We start from the raw sequence: 24,132 nt of genomic DNA, 5'->3' as shown, positions 1-24,132 counted from the left end.
TTTTATTAAACAATGTTGTGCAATCAGTAAATAATTTGTTTTGGTTCTATAAACAATGTAAATATGGGCTGAAAATATTTTCTTTATATGCTAATCTGTGTGTACATGTAAATGACAATCAAACCAAGCAAAATGGCTAAAACACGATGAAGATAAGTGGATGGAATTGCTGATGATCTTAAGAGCTTTTTATAACCATAGCTTACACACTGCACTCTCAAACCTGGACTAGATTAGGGAGCTATTTGCAGATGTTTTTGTGGATTACAGCTCTACCTTTAAAACAGAAAATGATGCACCAGAATCTGGGGCTGAATTTCGCAATTTGTCATTGGATCCTGAACGTTTTGACCAGACGCCCCCAGGTGCTCAGGATCGGAAACAACACTTCCTTCCATCTCAACATCAGCACTGGAGGCCCCCGCAAATTTGTGGTCGGTCCCCTGCTATACTCCCTCTGCACTTGTTTCTGAATGGCCAAACACAGCTCCAAGAAGTTTTGAATTTTGCATATGGCAGTGTTGGTAAACCTTTTCATTAATAACAATTAGGTATCTATTTAGGGGAAATGGACGTCTTCTCCACTTGATAAAAAAAAGTCACAAAAACATTCTTGTCTTACTACCACCAAGACTTAAGAGATTATAAATAATAATTGGGATGCAACAGGTGAGAAGCTACAGCCCCACATTAGAGTGGGTAAGCAGCTTTAAATAAAATGGAATTCATCTCACAGAAGACCTCTCCTGGACAGCCCACAAAAACAGCTTGATAACATCACCTCCTGGTTCAGAGGTGTGGTAAAACTGAAAGGCACTGTCGCAAGTGGTAAGGACAGTAAAGATGTACTTCTCTGCATCACAAGCCAAGCAGGACCAGAGCCAGGAGACTTTCTTCACCTGGGAAACAGTCTCTTCTCAGTACTCTGGAAAGCACAACTGGATCCACAAGTGTAAATTTTTCATATTCTTTATATAGTGTATGTTACTGTATTTCGTGTCTGTATGTTCTATAACAAAAAACAACATTAAACAAATAAATATGCCAGGATCACAAACTAAATATATTTAACACCCTTCATAAATAATACACGGATTTAGTAAACACCTTACAGGAAACAAAATTCAATCTGCCAAGCAAAGAATCCAATCGACAGATGTGTTCATCCACATTTAAATCAGAGGTGTATGGAAGTTTCTGTGCCAGTTATTTGTGGTACTAGTCCTTTGCTTTCTCTGTTTGCTTTCCAAAGCTAGATAGCCATAGACCTTGTTTAGTAACCATGGAAATTCATATGACAATAAGCACTCCGTGTGTCTTGTAGATCACTCTTGTATTGCTTGTAAAAACATTAAAAACACTGGGACACTGGCAGACCTGTTTCCTTGAGCAGGTCAATTATACTTTGCATTACTAATTCATAAAAAAAAAAAATATATATATATATATATATATATATATATATATATATATATATATATATATATATATATAAATGCTTTGCTCTGCATTTATTTTATTGGAGGAATAAAATCTTTGTACATGAAAACCTCTCTAATATGCAGTGGTTGCTTATCAATGGCAGGCTATGAATGGGAGTTGTACATGAATGGAGAAACAACTCAATGGAAACAAGTAGGAACACAGTAGTGGCTCTATTGGCTATGCGTCGTATACAATTGGGAGCCTCAAAGGAGCTTTCCAAGGTACTGAACTGTATCACCGCTAATGTCGGGGCTACAGTTCGGAGGCCTTTGCCGCCAATAGCATTAAATATTCGATTATTTGATGGCTGATTTCTTCGTGTTCTCCTAATTTGAAGGTTAATCTATGCTATAGCATGTCATATATCTATCTCTCTATCTTTGTATGTTTTCTTCCACATCAAAAAGCACTACATCAATGTGACAAGGACCTGACGTTCTTTGGTGCAGGGTATTTTCTGATCGCAATCAAAGTAACGACGTAATCCGACCAGGCCAATATATCGCTTGAACTGATCACAATAACTGACTTGTAGAACTGCCATTTTTCACTAGATGTCCTCCGTTGAGACTGGTGAGTGATCTGTTGTTTTGGAGCTTCGCGATGGTCAGAAGGCAGGAAACGCGGCAGGTAGCGTACAAGGAAACAAGGAAAAGAAATAGGGAGGGAGTGACTGCGAGAGAGAGAGAAAGAGAGAGAGAGAGAGAGAGAGAGAGAGAGAGAGAGAGAGAGGATGCTGTCGGTATAACAAACGGAAAATGGCTGCTGCATCCTCGAGCCCTATTCTAACACACCAAAGATTATATAGACACAAAAAGATAAGAAAATGAAAACACTGATCGCGTTTATGAAAGACTGTACGTTCACGTATATTTGTTGGGGTTGGGAGGGTGCGTGCGTGTGCGCGCGCGCGCGCGTATGTGTGTGTGTGTGTGTGTGTGTGTGTGTGTGTGTGAGAGCGAAAGAGCAAAAGAGAGCGAGAGTAAGCGCGTGTGTGTTCCGGTGAGAAGGGAAATAAAAAAGACAGGAGACCGGGGCAGTCAGCTCAAAGCGGCAAGCAGCACCGAGCCATGGAGGGCGAGTAAGTCCTTGTATTTTATTCGACCGAACATTACAGAAGACAAAATAGATGTGCTGTGGAACAGTTATTTTTTTTTCTTCCCATTTTTTAACCACCTCTAAACACGGAGCATGGAATGCGCTTATAGCTGATATTTAGATCTATTTTTCAAAACATGCAGCGTTAGATATTCACAGCGTATTATTATCCGTCTACACTTCTGAAAGTAATATATACAATTAATTTAGACATTTGTCTCAATCATGGTGTAAAAAATATGTTACTGGAAAACGCCGTACCCAAATGATTTCTAGTACATCTTCCTTCTTGAAAATACGCAATGGCACGATTTGATCCATATATAGTGATATATGAATTTTATTTTCACAGTTCACGTAGCGAATGAAATATGTCACGGAATGTGTAGATGTACCCTGAAAATAAATCCTAAATATGGCGTTTTTTTCCTCGACCGTGATCTCGTTGCGGATGCCATTCACTTATGTAGCCTGATAGAAAGGGAGAGGGGGGACTGTCTTATGCTTTTTTTTTCAACGCTGCTCGGGTTTCATTATGGTTTTTAAAGCCAAACTTTATGAATGAAATGCGATTTTCTCTCCCCCTCTTCCTCAACCCCCTCCTCTTCTTCCTTTCCTCATGTCCCCCCCCCCCCCCCCCTCCCCCCCTACAACCCGGCTCTTTCTTCCTCCATTCCTTCTTGCACCCACTCATCTTTCATTTTTTTTCCCTTAACAAATGCAAACATTCATACACAATATCACTTTTTTTTAATTCCGCCACTTTTATTGTATTTCATTCATAAAATTGCTTGTGTCGACGCGCGAGCGAGCGCAGATGTGAGCTGGGGATAGGTGGGAGAGAAAACGGAATGTCTTAAAATTATTAACAACACAATATCGACAAATCTCTAAATCTAAAATGTGCGTGTGTGTGTGTGTGTGTGTGTGTGTGTATATGTGTGTGTGCGTTTATTATATCATGCATTAAATTGGGATTCTTGGTGTGGAAAAATATCGCTGTGCCTGGGCTCACATAGCACGGGCCTCGTATGGCTAATGGGCGCGTTCATTGATATATCTCTGTGAGAAAAAGCTCAGTGGATTTCTCTTTCTCCCTCTAGGTCATGAGGGCTGAGACATTTCAGTCTGTCTCGACATTTTTTTTTTAATATTTGCTGCAATCTCATTCCCACCATTCATTTATGATCTACCTCTTTTTACAATATGAACGCATTCAATCATATGAACGCGTTCAGTCATTTATGTGCCACTCGGTTTACACCAAGCATTAAACTACCTGAAAGCAACTACGCCTGTTAATATGTTGCGTTTCCTGGATTGAAAGCGAGAACGCGTTGCACTCTCTCACGTGATCCTTCACTAACACTCGCTCAGCCTTCCTGTACATCACTGGCGGAGTTTCATCCTGACGCTGATGGTTAAATGAATATAAATGGAAAACCAAGATCAGACACATGACAATGTATCTAAATGTTAGTTTATAATAGTGCATGGTTTATTAAAACAAAATTACAAATCAATCAAGTCATCTGTAGTGAACAACAACAACAACAAAAAAATCATAATTTCTTCATAAGGCCCCATTTATTATTTGTTATACAAACACTGAACAATAAATGTCCCTATTTTGCATCACACAGCCTTTGCTGTTCTATTTCACACACTAGAGTTTTCCACTGTATTGTTGGTCCTTTAGTAAAACCTGTGTTTGTTATTCGGATGTTTAGGTATGCACCTGTGCTCGTGTGCATGTGTGTGTGTGCTTGCGTGCACATATTAAGGTGGGTGGATAATGTTGGGAGTTTGTGTGCCATATGCATTCATGTAGGTGTTTAAGTGTTTTTGTTTGTGAGTGCTTCTGATGTCTGATGCTCTACTAGTCTGTGTCCTCACACCTCACAACTCCCTTACAGCGTGCGTGTCCGAGCAGTGGTAATGACACGTGACGATTCTAGTGGTGGCTGGGTGCCCCTTGGAGGTGGAGGCCTTAGCCACGTTGTCATCTGTAAAGGGAGGAGTTCTGAAAGCCAAGGGCAGAAGGAATATGTCATACGTGGAGAGCGGCTGCGCGATCGAGCAGTGAGTGTGTGCGTGTGTGTTTATGCCAGTCTCCAACTGACATTTTATTTGTACTGGCTCTGACTTAATGTATGCCATCTTTGGGTCAGCAGTTTAAAGGTATATGTGATGCCAACTTATTCACAGACCCACACTGACCCTTCTCTTTCTATGTAGCCCGTGCTTGAATGTCCCATTCAAAAGGGTCTGATCTACAACAAGGTGAACCCCATCTTCCATCACTGGCGTGTGGAGGAGAGGAAGTTTGGCCTAACCTTCCAGAGTCCAGCCGATGCCATTTCTTTTGAGAAGGGCCTTCAAATTGTCCTTGACAAGCTGGACAAAGGTATGCCAAAAACCTAGAGGCCTAAAAAAGTTATTGATGAGATTACAAATATCAATATTGGTTATTCTACCTGCTACCTTTGTCTTGTGGAATCTTATGATCTCATTTATTTGGTTTATTATGTAAAATATATGACTATTTTTGTAAACATGTCATTTTAATATCCACAATATTTTTGCATGTAAAAATCTAAAATCTAATTCTTTTACGATAACTTTCCTTTCAAGGCTTTGACTCTCCTTCTTCCTCCACACCAGAAGAAGGGGACACTGAAGATGATGGTCAAGCAGTGAGTCTATTTATCACCTCATAACTTTTATCACTATCAAGTAATTTATGTTAAAAATACAGTCCAAGGACAAAACAAGCCCTTATATTTTACATTCCACAAAGACAGATAAATCTCAGTGGCTGAATTTTTGATCGCAAGACTAGAGGGAAGCATTACACTGCTAACTTTTTCCCAACCTTTAATATGAAATAATTTCAGGGGAAAAACAACAACCTGGCTGAACAAATGTGCACCCCGTTTATCAATGAGGCCTGTGACTGTGCTCAGAATTAAATCAATCAATCTCACTCAAACTCGGGTTATAAAGTGAGGAATGTTATAAATGAAGTGAGCCTGATTAACCCCAAATAAAAATGCACTGTAAGTGCAATGTTTCATTGACTAATCATCATTAAGATCCATTTATTGAAAGATTCCAATCAAGAGAGAGAAAAAATATTTAAAAAGAAATATACCATAGAACATTGTGAAGGCCATCATCAAGTTGAAAAAATGGGCCACCACCATGACAATACCAGAAATTGGACAGCCCTCCAAAACTGAAAAAAGATTAAATAAACTCCTATCTGGTTTATCTGGCTGCTTTTCTGGAATTATTAAAGAAGATTCAAGAATATTCTGTACTGGAAGCTGTTTCTCACTTGGGAAAAAAATAAGACCCAATTAGAAACAACTTCTAAAGACTTAAAAGATTTTGAACAGGAGATCCATACATTTCATAGATCTAAAGACTTTTTAAATGAAAGAGTTGAATAAAATTGGTATATTAACCAATATGTAATTCTATGCAAACTTATAATTTGGCATAAATATTATATATATATATATATATATATATATATATATATATATATATATATATATATATATATATATATAATGGCCAAATTAATCGGGTAAGCTCCCACTGTACCAATCATTATACACATTTTGGTGCATTTTGGTACCTGGTCCTTCATTGGGGATTTACCCGACTTAGTCCACCTCTTAATACCAACACTATTACGTCGCAATTACAGAAACCATCAATACTATACAAAAACGCAATATAACAACGTGTGGCATTACAGAGAGAGAGGCATTTCACATATTGAGTGCGAATACCATTTTACTAGAAAGCAAGAAACCCAGTTAAGACTCCAAACCACCGCACCTGGAGCAGTTCAGAATCAATATTTGTCTAATACATGACAAAAACATAAAAAAAATTGAAATAAAATACATCATACTTACCAAAGATGCATATTCATAATGCATACTCACGTAATTTGCACCGCTCCTCAGAGGCTGTAAACCAGTGGTAAGGCTCATATTCACTGGTGTGAAAGTGGAGAACAAACCCATTCCCGGGCTGAGACAAGCTAGCTAGCATCGCCTAGAAGATGTGTGTGTTTTGCTAATCGAATTGGCTGTAACAGTTTCCTTCTGAAAAACCAATCAGAGGACGAAAAAATGCTGACGTTATTCTGAGGCAAATTTGAAATCTGATTGGTTAAAGAAACAGAACCATTGCTAATATAGTCTATGGTACATCGGCCAGCACTACTGATTCTGAAGGCCCTGGGCAGGTTAGATTGACTTGGCAGCACATAGAGGCTGGAATCTGATTGGACAATAAATCTAATGTTCACATACATGTACTGGAAGCAGTGCAGCCAAGAGAAACACTATGACATAAAGAGAATAAACTGTTGGGAATAAATTAATACAATTTCATAAAACAAATATTAGAATTTAGGTTGTAAATGTAGGTCAGTACTTTTGATAGTGTTTAAGCCAGCAGAGAAGGCTTTGCTGGCCCTGATGGCCCACCACTATATATATATATATATATATATATATATATATATATATATATATATATATATATATATATATATAGTACATTTAGCATTCAGAAAGTATTCAGACCCCTTTAACTTACCCTTTATAATTTTGTTATGTTGCAACCTGATACTACAATTGTAATTTTTTTTTCTCATTAATCTAAAATCGGTACCCCAGAATGACAAAATGAAAACAAAATTCATGAAATGCATGGTTTTTTTTTTTTTGGTTTTTACATATGAACAGGTACATATTCAGACTCTTTACTCAGTATTTAGTTTGGGCAGTTACAGCCTCGAGTCGGTTTAGGAAAGATGCATCATGCTTTGCACACCTTGGTTTTCTATCATTCTTCAATGCAAATCCTCTCAAGTCAAATGGGGTTGAATGGGGACTGTCAGTGGACAGCCAGGTTTCTACAGATATGTTTAAAAAGGTTCACTTCAGGGTTCCGGCTGTTCCACTTTAGGGCATTCACAGACTTGTCCCTAAGCGACTCCTGTGTTGTCTTAACTGTGTGCTTATGGTTGTTGTTATGTAGGAAGGTCAACCTTCTGCCCAGTCTGAGGTCCTGAGCACTGTATTGAGCACTGAACCCAGAGCATAATACTGCCACCATCATGCTCCACTTTTGGGATGGTTTGGGGCAGATGATGATGATGAGCTGTGCCTGATTTCCAACGCACATTATGTTTGGAATTGAGGCAAACAGTTTAACCTTGGTTTCATCAGACCAGAAAATCTTGTTCCACACTGTCTGAGAGTCCTTTGGGTGTTTTTTTGCATACTTCAAGCCCAGATCAGTGAAGGGCAGAAGTGATAGTTGTCCTTCTGGAACTTTGTCCCATCACCACACAGGATCTCTGTTAGCTCAGTCAGAGTGACCATTGGGTTCTTGGTCACCTCTTTACTAGGCCTTTCTCCTTTGATTGCTCAGTTTGGCAGGATGACCAGCTCTTGGAAGAGTCCTGGTTGTGCGACACTTCTTCCATTTGAGAATAATGGAGGCCACTGTGCTTTTGGAAATCATCAGTGCAGCAACAACTTTTTGTAGACTTCCCCAGCTCTAGCCAACAATCCTGTCTCTGAGCTCCGCAGGCACTTTTTTTGACCTCATAGCTTCATTTTTGCTCTGATATGCATTGTCTGCTGTGAGGTATAGAAAGGTGTGTGCCTTTCCTAATCACGTCCAATCAATGAAAATGTTCCATAGGTAGACCCCAGTCAAGGTCTAGAAACATCCCAGCAATGATCAAGAGAAATAGGAGACAACTGAGCTAACTGTCTAGTGTTTTTGCATACTGAATGCTTATGTTCATGCAATATGTCAGGTTTTTTATTTTAAAGAATTTATTGACATTTCTATAATCCAGGTTTAATTTGGTCATTATGGCATTATGGGGTATTGAGTGTAGATCAATTGAAAAAATACATTTTGATACTAAATACATTAGTATCAGGCTGCAACATAACAAAATTGAAAAAAAGTGAAGGGGGTCTGAATAATTTCTAAATGCACTATATATATATATATATATATATATATATATATATATATATATATATATATATATATATATATATTAGATAAAATTTCTGCTTGGTTAAATAAGTCATAAGATAATATATACAAAATTATAAAAAAATTAATCAATTAATCAATTAATGCAATACACTTTTATTATATTGAATAAATTGAGTAATCAATTCAATTAGCACAAATACATTTTTTTCAAGAAAATTCAATAAATGGAAAAATGAAATTAAATATTTTAAATTTGTTAGACCCCATTAGCGGCTAACGCTAGCGATATGGATTCTTTAGCATTTTCATGCTTGCACAAAACAAATCTTATTTCCGTTACGTGTTTCTTTTTTATACCAATACCATTGTTGTGTATGTTTTCAAATTTAATAACAACAACAACAGCAATAATACTAATAAAAACCCTAAAAATTTGAGGTGGAGACTAAACAAACTTGAAAATAAATACATTCCTGGGGGAACACAGATTTTATCAGGTTCCACACATAAAAAGGACTGCATTCGGGAAAACCTGTGTACCAAACCGAAAGCACTGTACCGACAGTACATATAATATATATATTACGGCTATCAAGGGATTTAAATATTTTATTACAATTAATCACATGATTGTCATGAGTTATTTTGCAACTTAATCACACATTTTTGTCCATTCTAAATACCTAAATACATTCTAAGTATCTTAAAGTAATACTTTTCAAGTTTTCAATACTCTAATCAACATGGGCATGGACAAATATGGATGCTTTATGCAAATGTATTATTAGAGAAACCAAACTGAACATAGAGCATATGGAACATAGACATTTTTCAAAGATGGTAGACATGTTTTAAAGAACTTGTTCATGTCTATTAAACACATGGAAAAAAGAACAACCCACAGGTTCCCATTACATCTGTTTATTTGCACTGAGCCAGTTGCTCAAACAGACAAGCCTGTTTACATTTCAGATGACAGGGCAGCTCATAAAAATACTCTTGTAAATGTTTTAAAGTAACTATGGTGTTTTAAATTATGTAAATCTTTAGGACACCAAACTGAACTTTTGCTATGTTTCCGCACGGATGGTTTTAAATGCCGGATGTGTGCACCTTAGCAGATTTTGGTGACTGATTTGAGACTTGGCACATCAGTAAAACAATGTTTAGTGATTAAAAATTATTTTTTAGTTGAATAATTTTTTTTATGTCTGAGTAAAAAACAGACGTTGTGAATGAATGTGTGTTGCATTTAAAGTTGTCATATCAATTAATTAACTAATTAATTAGTTAATTAATAAAAAATTTTAATAAAAAGAATCAAACAGAAATGAATGCTGCATTAATCGCGCAATTTGACAGCTTATATATATATATATATATATATATATATATATACTGTGACCTTCTGAAGCAGAACATTATGCCCTCTATTCAGAAACTGGGCCGATTGTCCAACACAGTTTTCAAACACAATAATGACTCCAAACACACTTCCAAGATGACAACTACCTTGCTGAGGAATCTAAAGGTGAAGGTGATGGAGTGGACAAGTATGTCTCCAAACCTGAACCCTATTGAGTGCTTGTGGTTGCGGTAGAGAAGCGCCATGTATCTAACATCCAATATAATATCCTTTCTTAATTTGCCATTAACTTCTCTGTATACAAATTATTCTAGAGTCAAATGTGAAGCCATCTGTCCGACAGCTAAAGCTTGCCGAAATTAGGTCAACAGAACAATGACGCCAACCACACCAGCGAATCTACAACAATATTGCTGAAAAAGAACAAAAGTAAGGAATGACCCAGTAAAATTCATACAGAAAATGATTATTAACGAAGTTATTGCTTTGGATAGAATTCAAAGAGCTGCTATTTCTGTATTTATATTTTTATATACACATACACAGACACACACAAACAAATCAGCCATAACAAGGAATAGTACCTAGTCATTTAAGGAAGGACTACTGGAATGGTTTCACGGCCACGCAAGGCTCAAAGAGCTATAACACAAACTTCTGAAAATAAATGCTTTCTATGATAGAGCGGTGTCAGAACACACAGCACATTGTAGCTTGCTGTGTATGAACCTGCACAGGTCAGATAGTCCATGTTCATCTCTGTCCACCACAAAAAGTGCCTACTGAAGCAACTTTGGAGTAATATAAAAAAGTGACCTGATCTGATTAATCATTTTAGATTTTAAATAATGTAAATGGTCAGATGCATGTACATTGCTTACCTGGGGACAAACTGGCACAAGGACTTTACACTGGCCAACAAGTAGATGCTACTTTGATACCTAACAGCAAGAAAACATTGCTGTAGACCAAATATACCTCCTCAAGGCAACAATAAGTTCTAATGGAAGTGATATGTAGGATAATGCAGCCTAACACAAGTTTATTAGTATATATATATATATATATATATATATATATATATATATATATATATATATATATATATATTGGTGTCAGCTTGTGTGTAGCTAGCCGGGTCCATGCCCTCCACTTCCACTTCTCTTCGAGAAGGGCGCTCTCGCTCCTCCCTGGTTTGGGCACTGCTTTTGCCAAGGCGAAGGGAAGTGTCGATTTACGTCATGGGGGCACACTGAGGTGTCCAGATCCTGGAGCAGCCGATACTTGACCCACCTCTTCAGTTCCTATGTCTCTCTCTGCGCTGATGTAGTAGGGCAAAAATATTGCAGTTAAGGGGCGATGCCCCGGGTTGAAGAGATGCTAGCTGACTATCTCTCCCCAGGTGCTGCATCATACCTTAAGGCACTGCCCTGAAGCCCCTTTGGACTTCCTCGGCCTTGGTGGGCACAATGGCCGTGTTACAGGCATGCCAGGCTGACCTGCTGTGAAAATTGGATGAGGAAGTTAGTACGGGCGCTGAAGATGTCCAAAAGACACGTCGTGCTACGGACCTGACGATTGGGACTAATAAGGAGACCACTAGAGCCACTGGCCAGTCCACGTCAGCCCTAGTGACCACAGAGAGGCATCTGTTGCTCACCCTATCAGATATTCTTGACAGGGGCAAAGCTTTCCTTCTGGAAAAGGAAAAAAAAGCACTACATGGACAACACATCAGTGGTCTCCTACATCAACCACCAGGGGGGTCTGCGATCTCGCCCCTATACAGGCTGGCATGTCAAATCCCCCTGTGGTCCCAAGGGATGCTGCCCCCCTTTCGCGCTGCTCCTGGGAGTTCTGAACAAAAGGTTTGCTGGGATGGAGTCCTTCGGTGGCCAGGCAGACCATGGTTTGCGGACCTGGCAGCCCTTCTTGAGCGACCTCCTTGTTAGAGAGGTTCCTCCTGTGAGAGAGGTTCTCCCAGGCAGGGGGCACCTTGGTTCACCTATGCCCAGAGTTATGGAGCCTGTGGCTGTTGCCCCTGAGGGGCACAACTCTTAGCCACTGGTCTCTCTGCCGAGGTAGTGGAGACCATTCATCCAGAGCTGGTTGTATGCCACGAAATGGTGCTTGTTTACTGTGTGGTTTAAGTGCACCCAGTTGGATCTAGTTAACTGCCCAGTCGGTTCAGGGACAGTTCACCACAGGGTTGTGTTACGTGTCGGCTATTACAGCTTATCGTGCCACGCTTGCTGAGCAGTCGCTGGGCAAGCACCCATTAATGACATGTTTATTCTGACACAGCTCGAGTTCTTGAAAGAGAACGTGTCTCGGTTACGTATGGAACCCTGGTTCCCTCAGGAAAGGAGACAATGCGTCTCCAGGCCACACTCCCTGCATCGCTTACTTCCAGTGCAGTGGTTGTGAAATCACCCCGTCGGTGACGGGTGCCTTTCTGTTGGACAGATTACACACATGATTTAGAGAGAGTTGTTGACGCAGCATCTCGTTCCTTCAGGGAACCAGGTTTACATACATAACCTTTTATTATAAAAGGTTTTCTTTTTTTTTTTTTTTTATAAACAGAGACTTTTATTTTTAACATGCACTGATGACATTTGGGTTTAAGATCCAAAGGTGAATATGAGACAGTAGATCAGAATTTAAACTTTTATTTTCTTTTATCCAAAATCGAAAACCTTTTTCCCATTTTCTTTCATCAAAATTAACCAAATTAGAACAGGGCAACTTTATTCATGGTCTATCAAAAATGTAGAAACCTAAATTCAAAATTTTGGAACCACATGTCCTAAAATAAATTAAAGTGAAAAAAACATGTATTATTTGGTTACATACAGTACCTTTTGCTTGCAACTGCATCAAGTCAGTGATCCAATGATCTACCAAACTAAAATACCAAACTCTTGCATTGCTTAGTCTGGTGACTGGCTAGGCTAGTCTACAACCTTCCACTTTCCCCCCTTTACGCAGACTTATGCAATCAGGGTGTTGTACTTTTTTTTTTAAATTTAAAGTCTTTACAAATATAAAATATTTTCTCTGTATTTTTTAAAGATTACATTAAAGGTCTTAAAAAGTCGGATATTTATGTTGTTCCCTTTTCTCTGATTAAGTGATTTGTTGTTTTGGCACTGTGTTTTGGGTTATTGTCTTGCTTCATGATGAAGTTTCCTGAAATTAGATTGGATGCATTTCTCTGTAAATTGGCAGGCAGAATGTTTCTTTCTCAATTAATGTTGCTGTTACCATCACGTTTTACATCATCACTGAAGCTAGTTAGTTGAGCCTATTCTGGAAGTAGCCATTCAAACTCAACACATTAAAGAAACATCCATCTCAGTTCTAGTGTTCCAATATTTTTGACATCACGAAAATGGGTGGATTCAAACAAGAGGTGTCATTTTCTAAGTTGTTTAACATAAATTATCAGGAAATAAAAGGAATTTCCATTATATTTTGATCATATTTATAAAGGCAAAGAGAGAAAATTGAAACCAATGCACAAGCATTGGGCATTGCTAATGCAACAATTCGTAAAGCTGTGAAAAAGAATGAAACCACTTGTGTACTAAGAATGAGACATGAAACAGGTGAGCCAAGATATTTACAGAATAAATACAGAACTTCAGAACTGACTAAACTAAAACATTTGCCAATTTACAGAAAAAAAGAAATGTAATCAATTCATCATGCAGCAAGACAATAAACTAAAATATACTGCCAACATAACTAAACAATGTCATCAGAGGGAAAAGTGGTTTTAGACTGGCCAAGTAGATCACCAGACCTTAATCAAATTTGCCATGTATTATACCTCCAAAAAAAAGAGACTGAAGCCATCAAACAAGTAAAAGCAGCACAAAGACAGAATGCAACCAGAGTGATGTACAAAAGTGCTTTTATATATACAGTGGTGTGAAAAGGTTTTTGCCCCCTTATTTTTTTGCATGTTTGTCACACTTTAATGTTTCAGATCATCAAACTAATTTAAATATTAGTAAAAGCTTACACAAGTGAACACAACATGCATTTTTTAAATGAAGGTTTTTATTATTCAAAAAGAAAAGAAAATCCAAAACTACATGGTCCTGTGTGAAAAAGTGTTTGCCCCCCTGTTAAAACTGTGGTTTATCACACAAGTTAAATTTCTCCAGCCACACCCAGGGCTGATTACTGCCACACCTGTTCACAATCAAGAAATCTCTTAAATAAGACCTACCTGAAAAAGTGAAGTAGACCACAAGATCCTTAAAAGCTAGACATCATGCTGAGATCCAAAGAAATTCAGAAACAAATGAGAAAGAAAGTAATTGAGATCTATCAGTGTGGAAAAAGGTTATAAATTAAAAATAATTATATAAATATAAAAATAAATATAAAAATTTCTAAAGCTTTGGGACTCCAGTAAACCACAGTGAGAGCCATTATTCACAAATGGCAAAAACATTGAACAGTAAAGAGAACCTTCCCAGGAGTGGCCGTCCGACCAAAATTACCCCAAGAGCACAGCGACGACTCATCCAAGAGGTCACAAAAGACCCCACAACAACATCCAAAGAACTGCCGGCCTCACTTGCCTCAGTTAAGGTCAGTGTTCATGACTCCACCATGAGAAAGAAACGGCAAAAATGGTCTGCATGGCAGAGTTCCAAGACCAAAACCGCTGCTGAGCAAAACGAACATAAAGGCTCATCTCAGTTTTGCCAGAAAACATCTTCATGATCCCCAAGACCTTTGGGAAAATTCTCTGTGGACTGACGAGACAAAAGTTTAACTTTTCGGAAGATGTGTATCCCATTACGTCTGGCATAAAAGTAACACCGCATTTCAGAAAAAGTACAACATACCAACAGTAAAACATGGTGGTGGTAGTGTGATGGTCTGGGGCTATTTTGCTGCTTCAAGACATGGAAGATTTGCTGTGATAAATAAAACCATGAATTCTGCTGTTTACCAAAAAATCCTGAAGGAGAATGTCCGGCCATCTGTTCATGACCTCAAGCTCAAGCGAACTTGGGTTCTGCAGCAGGACAATGATTAAAAAAAAAAAACAAAGCAGCAAATCCACCTCTGAATGGCTGAAGAAAAACAAAATGAAGACTTTGGAGTGGCCTAGTCAAAGTCCTTACCTGAATCCTATTGAGATGCTGTGGCATGACCCTAAAAAGGCGGTTCATGCTCGAAAACCCTCCAATGTGGCTGAATTACAACAATTCTGCACAGCGCTGTAACAGACTCATTGCAAGTTATCGCAAACGCTTGATTGCAGTTGGTTCTGCTAAGGGCGGCCCAACCAGTTATTAGGTTTAGGAACAAACATTTTTTTACACAGGGCCATGTAGTTTTGGATTTAGTTTTCCCTCAATAATAAAAACCTTCATTTAAAAACTGCATGTTGTGTTCACTTGTGTTATATTTTGCTTATATTTAAATTAGTTTGATGATCTGAAACATTAAAGTGTGACAAATATGCAAAAGATTTTGAAATCAGGAAACACTTTTTCACACCACTATCTATCTATCTATCTATCTATCTATCTATCTATCTATCTATCTATCTATCTATCTATCTATCTATCTATCTATCTATATATATATATATATATATATATATATATATATATATATATATATATATATATTCAGGTTGTGCTTTCCGAGATGCTTTTCTGCTCACCACATTATTGAAAAAGCGCTTAAATTACATTAAATTTAAACCAGTCTGTTAAATCCCTCAATCTATTTCATCAACCAGGTGAAATTTTGTTTTTCACAACATTCTGTTTTGTGTAAAGAACCCAGGAAATTAAAAGTTTATAAAAAAAACTCTCAAACCAGCCTCAAACAACCATGTCACAGTTAAAGCCCTACAGGTCACATTTGATGTGAACACTACCTAAAGCTCTTTAGCTGTATCTGCCTGATTCAAATTTCATTGAAATGGTATTTTAATAATGGACATTGTCACAAATCACCTTTACAGAAATAAAAAAAATTCTGGGTTTAACTGTAAATGTAAATTTACATGACATGAAATTCATCATTTACATGAAATTCCCATTGTGCGAACAAGAAATTCATTATCTTTCCAATATGAAGTCTATTTTGTTGAGGTTATCAGCTATTTGCTGATGGAGACTTGAGTGCATCTTGGCAATTGCAATCCAAAGCCATCTTAGGTAGCTGTCCATATGAGGCCAAATCAATCAATGAATCATGAATGAATCAAACAGACCCAGAGAGCAGTAAAAGTCAGGATCACTAGTATCTCAGGAATAGCAAGTACCGTAATTTGCGGACTATTAAGCGAACCCAAATATAAGCCGTACCCACTGAATTTTACAAAGATTTTTATTTTGAACATAAATAAGCCGCACCTGTCTATATGTGTATATGTGTATAAGTGTATATGCCTACAGTGAAACTAATGAATTTTACACAGGCTTTAATGAAAGACAGTGCCTGTTACACGGCCTACCAAGAAAGTCATTGTTCACTGTCTTAATTCTTCCTTTCACAACAGTTTCTCTTGAGAGTTTTTCTTTTGGCATCGGCGTGCATTTAAAAATCACCATCGGTGAAGCTTTTCTCCCGATGCCGTGCAGCTCAGAACACAGGTGAAGTGCGTTTTTTCATGCCCGGTTGTTTTCAGCGTGACGAATGATTTGCATTTCCTGTAGACAGTCCGAGTGAGCGGCAGGTCAAACTTCAGAGGAACCTCATCCATATTTATGATGTGGTGTGGCCCAATTCAGTGGGAGCACACCCGATTTAATGTAGAGAGTTTCATTGGTTCACCTGAACCCGTTCGGTAATTTCATTGGTCTAATGTTATGGGGTTCAGGTTTTTTGGCTTGAAGCTTGTGAAACCGGGAAAAACCCAGGAAAAATCCATAAATTAGCCACTTTGTTGTTTAAGCCGCGGGGTTCAAAGAGTGGGGAAAAAAGTAGCGGCTTATAGTCCGGAAAATACAGTATATCTAAACAAAGAGAGGGAGAAATCGAGAGAAACACTAGCTTGCAGGGCTAGCTAGCCAAATAAACGGTAAAGGACAATGATTGCATGCATGCAATTTACACATTATACTGATGCCACAGAATTAACTTATGAGAAAACTACATGAATGAGCAGGTGTACATGTGTTCGTAATAGCAGATGCTGAGTGTACAGTGAGGAAAATAAGTATTTAAACACCCTGCTATTTTGCAAGTTCTCCCACTTAGAAATCATGGAGGGGTCTGAAATTGTCATCGTAGGTGCATGTCCACTGTGAGAGACATAATCTAAAAAAAAAAAAATCCAGAAATCACAATGTATGATTTTTTAACTATTTATTTGTATGATACAGCTGCAAATAAGTATTTGAACACCTGAGAAAGTCAATGTTAATATTTGGTACAGTAGCCTTTGTTTGCAATTACAGAGGTCAAATGTTTCCTGTAGTTTTTCACCAGGTTTGCACACACTGCAGGAGGGATTTTGGTCCACTCCTCCACACAGATCTTTTCTAGATCAGTCAGGTTTCTGGCCTGTTGCTGAGAAACACGGAGTTTGAGCTCCCTCCAAAGAACCTTGATATGCTTCTTACAGAGCCACTCCTTGGTTATCCTGGCTGTGTGCTTCGGGTCATCGTCATGTTGGAAGACCCAGCATCGACCCATCTTCAATGCTCTAACTAAGGGAAGGAGGTTGTTCCCCAAAATCTCGCAATACATGGCCCCGGTCATCCTCTCCTTAATACAGTGCAGCCGCCCTGTCCCATGTGCAGAAAAACACCCCCAAAGCATGATGCTACCACCCCCATGCTTTACAGTAGGGATGGTTTTCTTGGGATGGTACTCATCATTCTTCTTCCTCCAAACACGTTTACTGGAATTATGACCCAAAAGTTCTATTTTGGTCTCATCTGACCACATGACTTTCTCCCATGACTCCTCTGGATCATCCAAATGGTCATTGGCAAACTTAAGACGTGCCTGGACATGTGCTGGTTTAAGCAAGGGAACCTTCCGTGCCATGCATAATTTCAAACCATGACGTCTTAGTGTATTACCAACAGTAACCTTGGAAATGGTGGTCCCAGCTCTTTTCAGGTCATTGACCAGCTCCTCCTGTGTAGTTCTGGGCTGATTTCTCACCTTCCTTAGGATCATTGAGACCCCACGAGGTGAGATCTTGCATGGAGCCCCAGTCCGAGGGAGATTGACAGTCATGTTTAGTTTCTTCCATTTTCTAATGATTGCTCCAACAGTGGACCTTTTTTTACCAAGCTGCTTGGCAATTTCCCCGTAGCCCTTTCCAGCCTTGTGGAGGTGTACAATTTTGTCTCTAGTGTCTTTGGACAGCTCTTTGGTCTTGGCCATGTTATAAGTTGGATTCTTACTGATTGTATGGGGTGGACAGGTGCATCTAATTTAAGATAATAAATGTAGTGGAGGTGGACATTTTAAAGGCAGACTAACAGGTCTTTGAGAATAAAAATTCTAGCTGATAGACAGGTGTTCAAATACTTATTTGCAGCTGTATCATACAAATACATAGTTTAAAAAACATATATTGTGATTTCTGGATTTTTTTTTTTAGATTATGTCTCTCACAGTGGACATGCACCTACGATGACAATTTCAGACCCCTCCATGATTTCTAAGTGGGAGAACTTGCAAAATAGCAGGGTGTTCAAATACTTATTTTCCTCAATGTATAAAGACTGTGTATAAAACTTAAAACTGTAACTTGTAACTGGCCCAAAATCTTGATGATATTATTTGTGAGGCTATGATCTAGCTTGTAGATTTCAGTGCTAATGTAGAATTTACTTAAAAATAATGTTGCAACAATCCCTAGAACATTACTTGGTTATAATTGTGTAAATATCCATTAGGGCTACCTAACTATATTTTCTATTAAAGTGTTTTTCCTAAACTGTTGCCACAAAGCTGAAAATACACAATTGTCTGGAATGTCTTTCTATGCTTTAACATTATGATTTCTTCTCCCTTTTTGCTGAACATCCATGCCAACAAAAAACCCTCAGATCCAAACACTAGAAAAACACCTTCTCAATGGAGTGGAGGCTGCTGTAGCAGCAGACTGGAACAACTCATACAACAATATTAATGCTCATGATTTTGGAATGGGATGTTCAGTAGTTGGATGTCCAGATACTTTTGGTCTCATAGTGTACATAAGAAGTAGATAAAAATAAAATTATACATTCATTTTGCCATATAAATCAAAATCTTATTAACTATATTCAGATTTACTATTCAGGTGCCAATACACATTCACTTATTGTTGATAAAAGTAGTTTTCATAGCTGGTATTTTCAAAGCTGTTGTGAAGCTGTACACCCATCATTAGCCAAGGTACAATAAAGGATATTTGGAATTATGCCTTCCCATCCACTGAATGTCCAAATGCGGTGCATAAAATTAGCTCTTCCAAGATTTCTGTGCTAAGGCTGTGTTTGATGACATCTTGTTACAATTTGTTCTAGTACAGGAGGGTCAACCCTTTTTTGCTCTAATCTGGCTCCCTTCAGACAGCTATATTATAAAAAATATAATTTTAATGAAATAACTGAAGCAATGTATAAACCGACAGATTTAGTGACATGCAAAATCATACATATGTGGGTCTTTTTCCTGACACTGACCACTTTAGTTAAACATGCTTTCAAGAGTAGTTTTCTATGCTTAGCAGTCAGAAACCCCCATCCCCACTTATTAGCCCTCGTAATGGTCTGCACCATATTTTCTCATAATTCTTTTCCTAGAAAAGCTTCCAGTTGCTTCAGTTTCTCTGCCTTCTCATCCTTTGAATGTTATTTATGTTTCCCATAATTTGTTTCATAATGTCTCATGATATTAAATACCAAAATTACTTCAAGTGTTTCAGTGCTAACTTTGTAGCTATGACAAATTTTTATTGAAGTAAATGTGGTCAGAAAAAAATTCTTCTGTAATTTAGCAAACTGTGTTAAATGTCTCCTGCACTATTATATGTTCTAAGAAAGAAGGTGCAGATATTTGTCTGTGGGCTGGACTTTGGACACACCTGCACTTACAGGTTCTGTATGTTTGATAACTTTTTGTCTTTGTCAGTCTCACACAGGCAGTGAGTCGTCCTCCAACAGCAGAAAGGAAATGTTACCCAAGCCTATAACCATTGTGACAAGCGAGTCCTCCTCCACTTGCTTTGTCCGCTCTGCAGCAGAAGAGTTTGGGTATGGGGAAGGGCACGCTGTCACTTCTCAGACCCCTGCCCAGGTATTTTACCTGCCTTTTGCATTATTTAGAGTAAATATATTTGATAAGTGAAAATATACAGATAACAATGCAGATATAAAGTGGGGGAAATAATTATTTGATTCCGTGCTGATTTTATAAATTTACCCCTCACGAAGAAATGTAGTCTAGAATTTTTCTGGTAGGTTTATTAAAAGTGAGAGTTTAATTTCTTTGGGGGTAAAGTTACAAAAATCTTCAGGGGATCAAATAATTATTTCCCCCAGTGTACAAGTTAGTGTTACCAAATAGTTCTTATTGTTTTATTGGTAGCAAAAAACATGGTTAGGTCCATGCAAGATTAATTGCATGGATATTTGTGTTTTCATTATTGGTTCTCTATTTCTGCCCACCATTATTTTGGTTTTCTCCAGGTCCATAGGCGATCATGCCAGCACCAGATTTCTCAAGTATCTGCTGTGTTGAACCCACCAGCGCCTCCTCCCCCTCCTCCTGCTCCCCCAACCTCACCTTTGGCACCCCCTGCCTCCTCGCCCTTGTCCCCACTCTCTCCTACTATGTCCTTGCTGGAAGAAGGTGACCTACGCAGTATTGATCCATGCAAGGATTTATGGGGCTCACGAGGTTATGAGGACTACAGACGTGCCGGGGCCACACGGACCAAAGTAGGGGGTCTGACAGGAGGAGTCATGGTAGGAAGTGGGCCAGACAAGTCAGAGCTGTGTGTAGTGCACTTTGAAAAAGAACTGGCAGCTGTGGGAACTACAGGCTGTGAGGTCACTGTTATGCTGGACACCAAAGGCTCTCGGCGCCACTCCTCCTCACCCACCTGTATGCCTAATGCTATGCCTGGAGCATCTCCTGCAAGTGGCTCTCCTCAGGAGACAGGCAAAAGTTCACCCTCACCATGCTGCATCCATACTTCACTTGCCACACCCCGTTCTCGGACTCGTAAGAGAGGGGGCAGTGGGACCAGTGGGGGTGGAGATACCATCTCACCTGATGATGACAGCCCATGTCCACAAGGGTCATCCTCCTGCTCATCACGTTGTGTGTACTGTCGCTCGGTCTTTAGTGCCTCAGAGAATGGACGTGGCCGCTGCCAGGATGCTCCAGATCCAGCTCTACACTGCTTACGCCAGTGGACATGTGTATGGTGTGCTGAGAGCCTGCTCTACCACTGCATGTCAGACTCTGAAGGTGAGTTCTGGGAGCCTTGTTCATGTGAAGACTCTCTGGGACGCAGGCCACACCCACTCTGCTGTGCCGGCTGGATGGTACTACTGGCACTGTCACTTTTTGTGCCCTGCATGTGCTGCTACCTGCCCCTGCGAGCATGCCTGCGCTGTGGGGAGAGATGCGGCTGCTGTGGTGGAAAGCACAAGGCTGTGCGGTGAGACCTGGCTTTAGGAGGTTTTGAGGCCAGGAAGAGGTTGTTGTGATGGCAGGAGAGGGAAGGGAGAACACCAAATTTTTTTCATTTAAAGAATAGCTGTAGAGCAAGACCTCTTAAACTATAATTAAAAAGTCTCCTTTCCCCCACAATCCTCTGCTGCATTCCGTTTATATGCTACCAGGACCCTTAATGGTGGTGCCAACACACAATGCACTAACAGGTTTGCATTGTGCACTTCAGAGAAACACAAAGATGCAGGAAGATGGCTCCTACCGCCAGCTTCTCTCATCTCTGACTGACTGTTGTTGAGGCTTACAGACGGTGGACACTGAAAACACCAATGTGTAAAGCTAAGTTAGATTATTTTTTTGTTTCATTTTTTAGGAAGATAATACAAGACAAAATGTATAATATCTTACTTTCCTTAACATTGAAAGGTTTTTGTTTTATGTATAATTCATTAACATCCCCCCCCCCCCCCTTTTTTTTAACAGAGTTTTGCCTCAATGTTCCAGGCAGCATAGAGGAAAGGAAAAAAAAGTATATATAGAGAAAAAGCAGCCAAAATTACAAAGCCATTGGCATACAGTAGCATATTGAGTGGTCAGTGTGTTTTTGGAGCTGTTTCAGATAAGGACATGTTAGAGTACACTGGTCAGGAAATTTTTTTATTTGATTTTACAGTAGGTGCTTATGGGGCGATCACTAAAATTGCAATGCACAAAAACACACTACTCAGAAAAGAAGTGATACCATATTTTACTGTTGGAAACCAAACCTATATTGCAACTGCAAAAAATAACAACATTACAGATATCAACACTGGCCCTGATGTGCAGATTACAAATTTAGTGTAATTAATAACAAATGAAAAGTTCTTTTTTATTAAGACTCTGCTGTAGAGTATAAGGGGGCCAGAAAAAATAAAAGTCTCTCAAAAAGGACAGGAAATATTACTGAAAAAGTTGAAGGTGAAAATGGCTTATGGTGTAGAATCAAACAGTCTAATCTGTTCAGTCTGATGAGTATGAAGTCTGTATCTGCATATGAAGAATCGATTTGTTTAATGTAATGGTGTACACAGAATCACACAGGAGTTGTTTGGCCACTTTTATTGCCATTCTGTACTATCTCACTAATTTGTCACTGTAATCAATTGCAAAGTGACCTTTTTAGAGAACAACATAATATATTATATTAAGCTGACTATCCGATCTATTAAACCAAAACAGTTTTGCAGTGATTATTCCAGCATGATCTTACATTATATTCAAATATAAATGTTATTTTATATAAACTTTTACCATTCTAAATGATTAGTATGAACCTTGGTCTTTTTGCAAATGAATACAATGTACAAAAATGATATTCATAGTAAATAATTTAGATAAATCAGATCAAACACTGCCTGTGATCTCAGACTGAACCTCATAGCTTTTATTGTATATCTGATGGGACATGGCTTTACAATATTTGTCTACAAGCTGCTATTTTATTACCCTCCCCAACATATATTTTTTAAACCCTTCTGCTGCAGAACATCACAAAAACCCCGATCACAGATTTTAGTGAACTATCGGAGCGATAGCAACCTATACTGTGTAGGTATTTTAATATGGCACTGGAGGCAATGCTAAAATATTACCCACTTTTCAGTAAAAATAAATAAATCTTAATTGGAAGCACTTTATAGATTAAGTAACATTCTTGGAGTGTAATAGATACAGGAAAAGTGTCATAAAACACATGCCCTGCTACTAACACTTTTCCCTATACTAGTAGTAGACCATTATTAGTCTCACCAGTATCTAGTCCTTGAGCTTTCCTTGTTGAGTTTGCCCTTCAATGCCCCATTCATTCATCTTGATAAATGTGCCTTTTGATTTAATTAATCAATAACATAGTTTTAAAGTAACTATGTACACAAGTACTTACTTTTTTGGGTCATTTATTTCAGCCAATGTGCATATTTTAATATGTATTGAAAAATCATTAATGAGAAAAAAAAATATTTATTTAATGAGATATTTATTCTAATTATTTTTGGAGACAGGTTTTTATTCCTGTGCTGTCTGACTTCTCTGACTTTGTGCCAATGTGCTGCTTTGATGTGTTACATATTGTGGGTTTGTATCCTTAATTAAACCCTCATTCTATATTTTAATGAAACATAGGATATCTGAATCATAAAATCAATGTCTTGTATGTTCAGGCAAAAAAAGCTTACAGGCTCAGAGTAATTGGTCAGAAACTTTTTAAACAATATAAATTCTACTATTATGTCCAAATGGGTTTGGATTTTTCAGGGGGAAGTCTCACGAGTGCTTGTCATTTTCACTGACAGGAGGTTTGCATGTGTATTTTCTATCAACGTTTTTCAAAGGTGACTGGGCTTAAATTACCCACTGGAACCACTTGCTGGAAAAACATTTTTTACATACAAATATTGCATATGGTGGAAATGGAC

General features: G+C 38.4%; 1 protein-coding gene across 1 annotated transcript; it reads left to right on the top strand.

The window, feature by feature from the left end:
- Positions 1 to 2,451: 2,451 nt before the first annotated feature.
- Positions 2,452 to 23,719, top strand: spred3 (sprouty related EVH1 domain containing 3). Its single transcript, XM_046864196.1, has 6 exons — positions 2,452 to 2,566; positions 4,500 to 4,665; positions 4,822 to 4,990; positions 5,218 to 5,279; positions 20,126 to 20,290; positions 20,683 to 23,719. The coding sequence occupies exons 1-6, from the start codon at positions 2,556 to 2,558 to the stop codon at positions 21,664 to 21,666; spliced, it is 1,557 nt and encodes a 518-aa protein (XP_046720152.1). The 5' UTR covers positions 2,452 to 2,555; the 3' UTR covers positions 21,667 to 23,719.
- The last annotated feature ends 413 nt before the right edge of the window (positions 23,720 to 24,132 follow it).

The sequence above is a fragment of the Silurus meridionalis genome, chromosome 13 (genome assembly GCF_014805685.1).
Source record: "Silurus meridionalis isolate SWU-2019-XX chromosome 13, ASM1480568v1, whole genome shotgun sequence".
Taxonomy (NCBI): Eukaryota; Metazoa; Chordata; class Actinopteri; order Siluriformes; family Siluridae; genus Silurus; species Silurus meridionalis.
The sequence above is the reverse complement of the archived record's forward strand: the minus strand, read 5'-3'. Positions and strand labels throughout refer to the sequence as shown.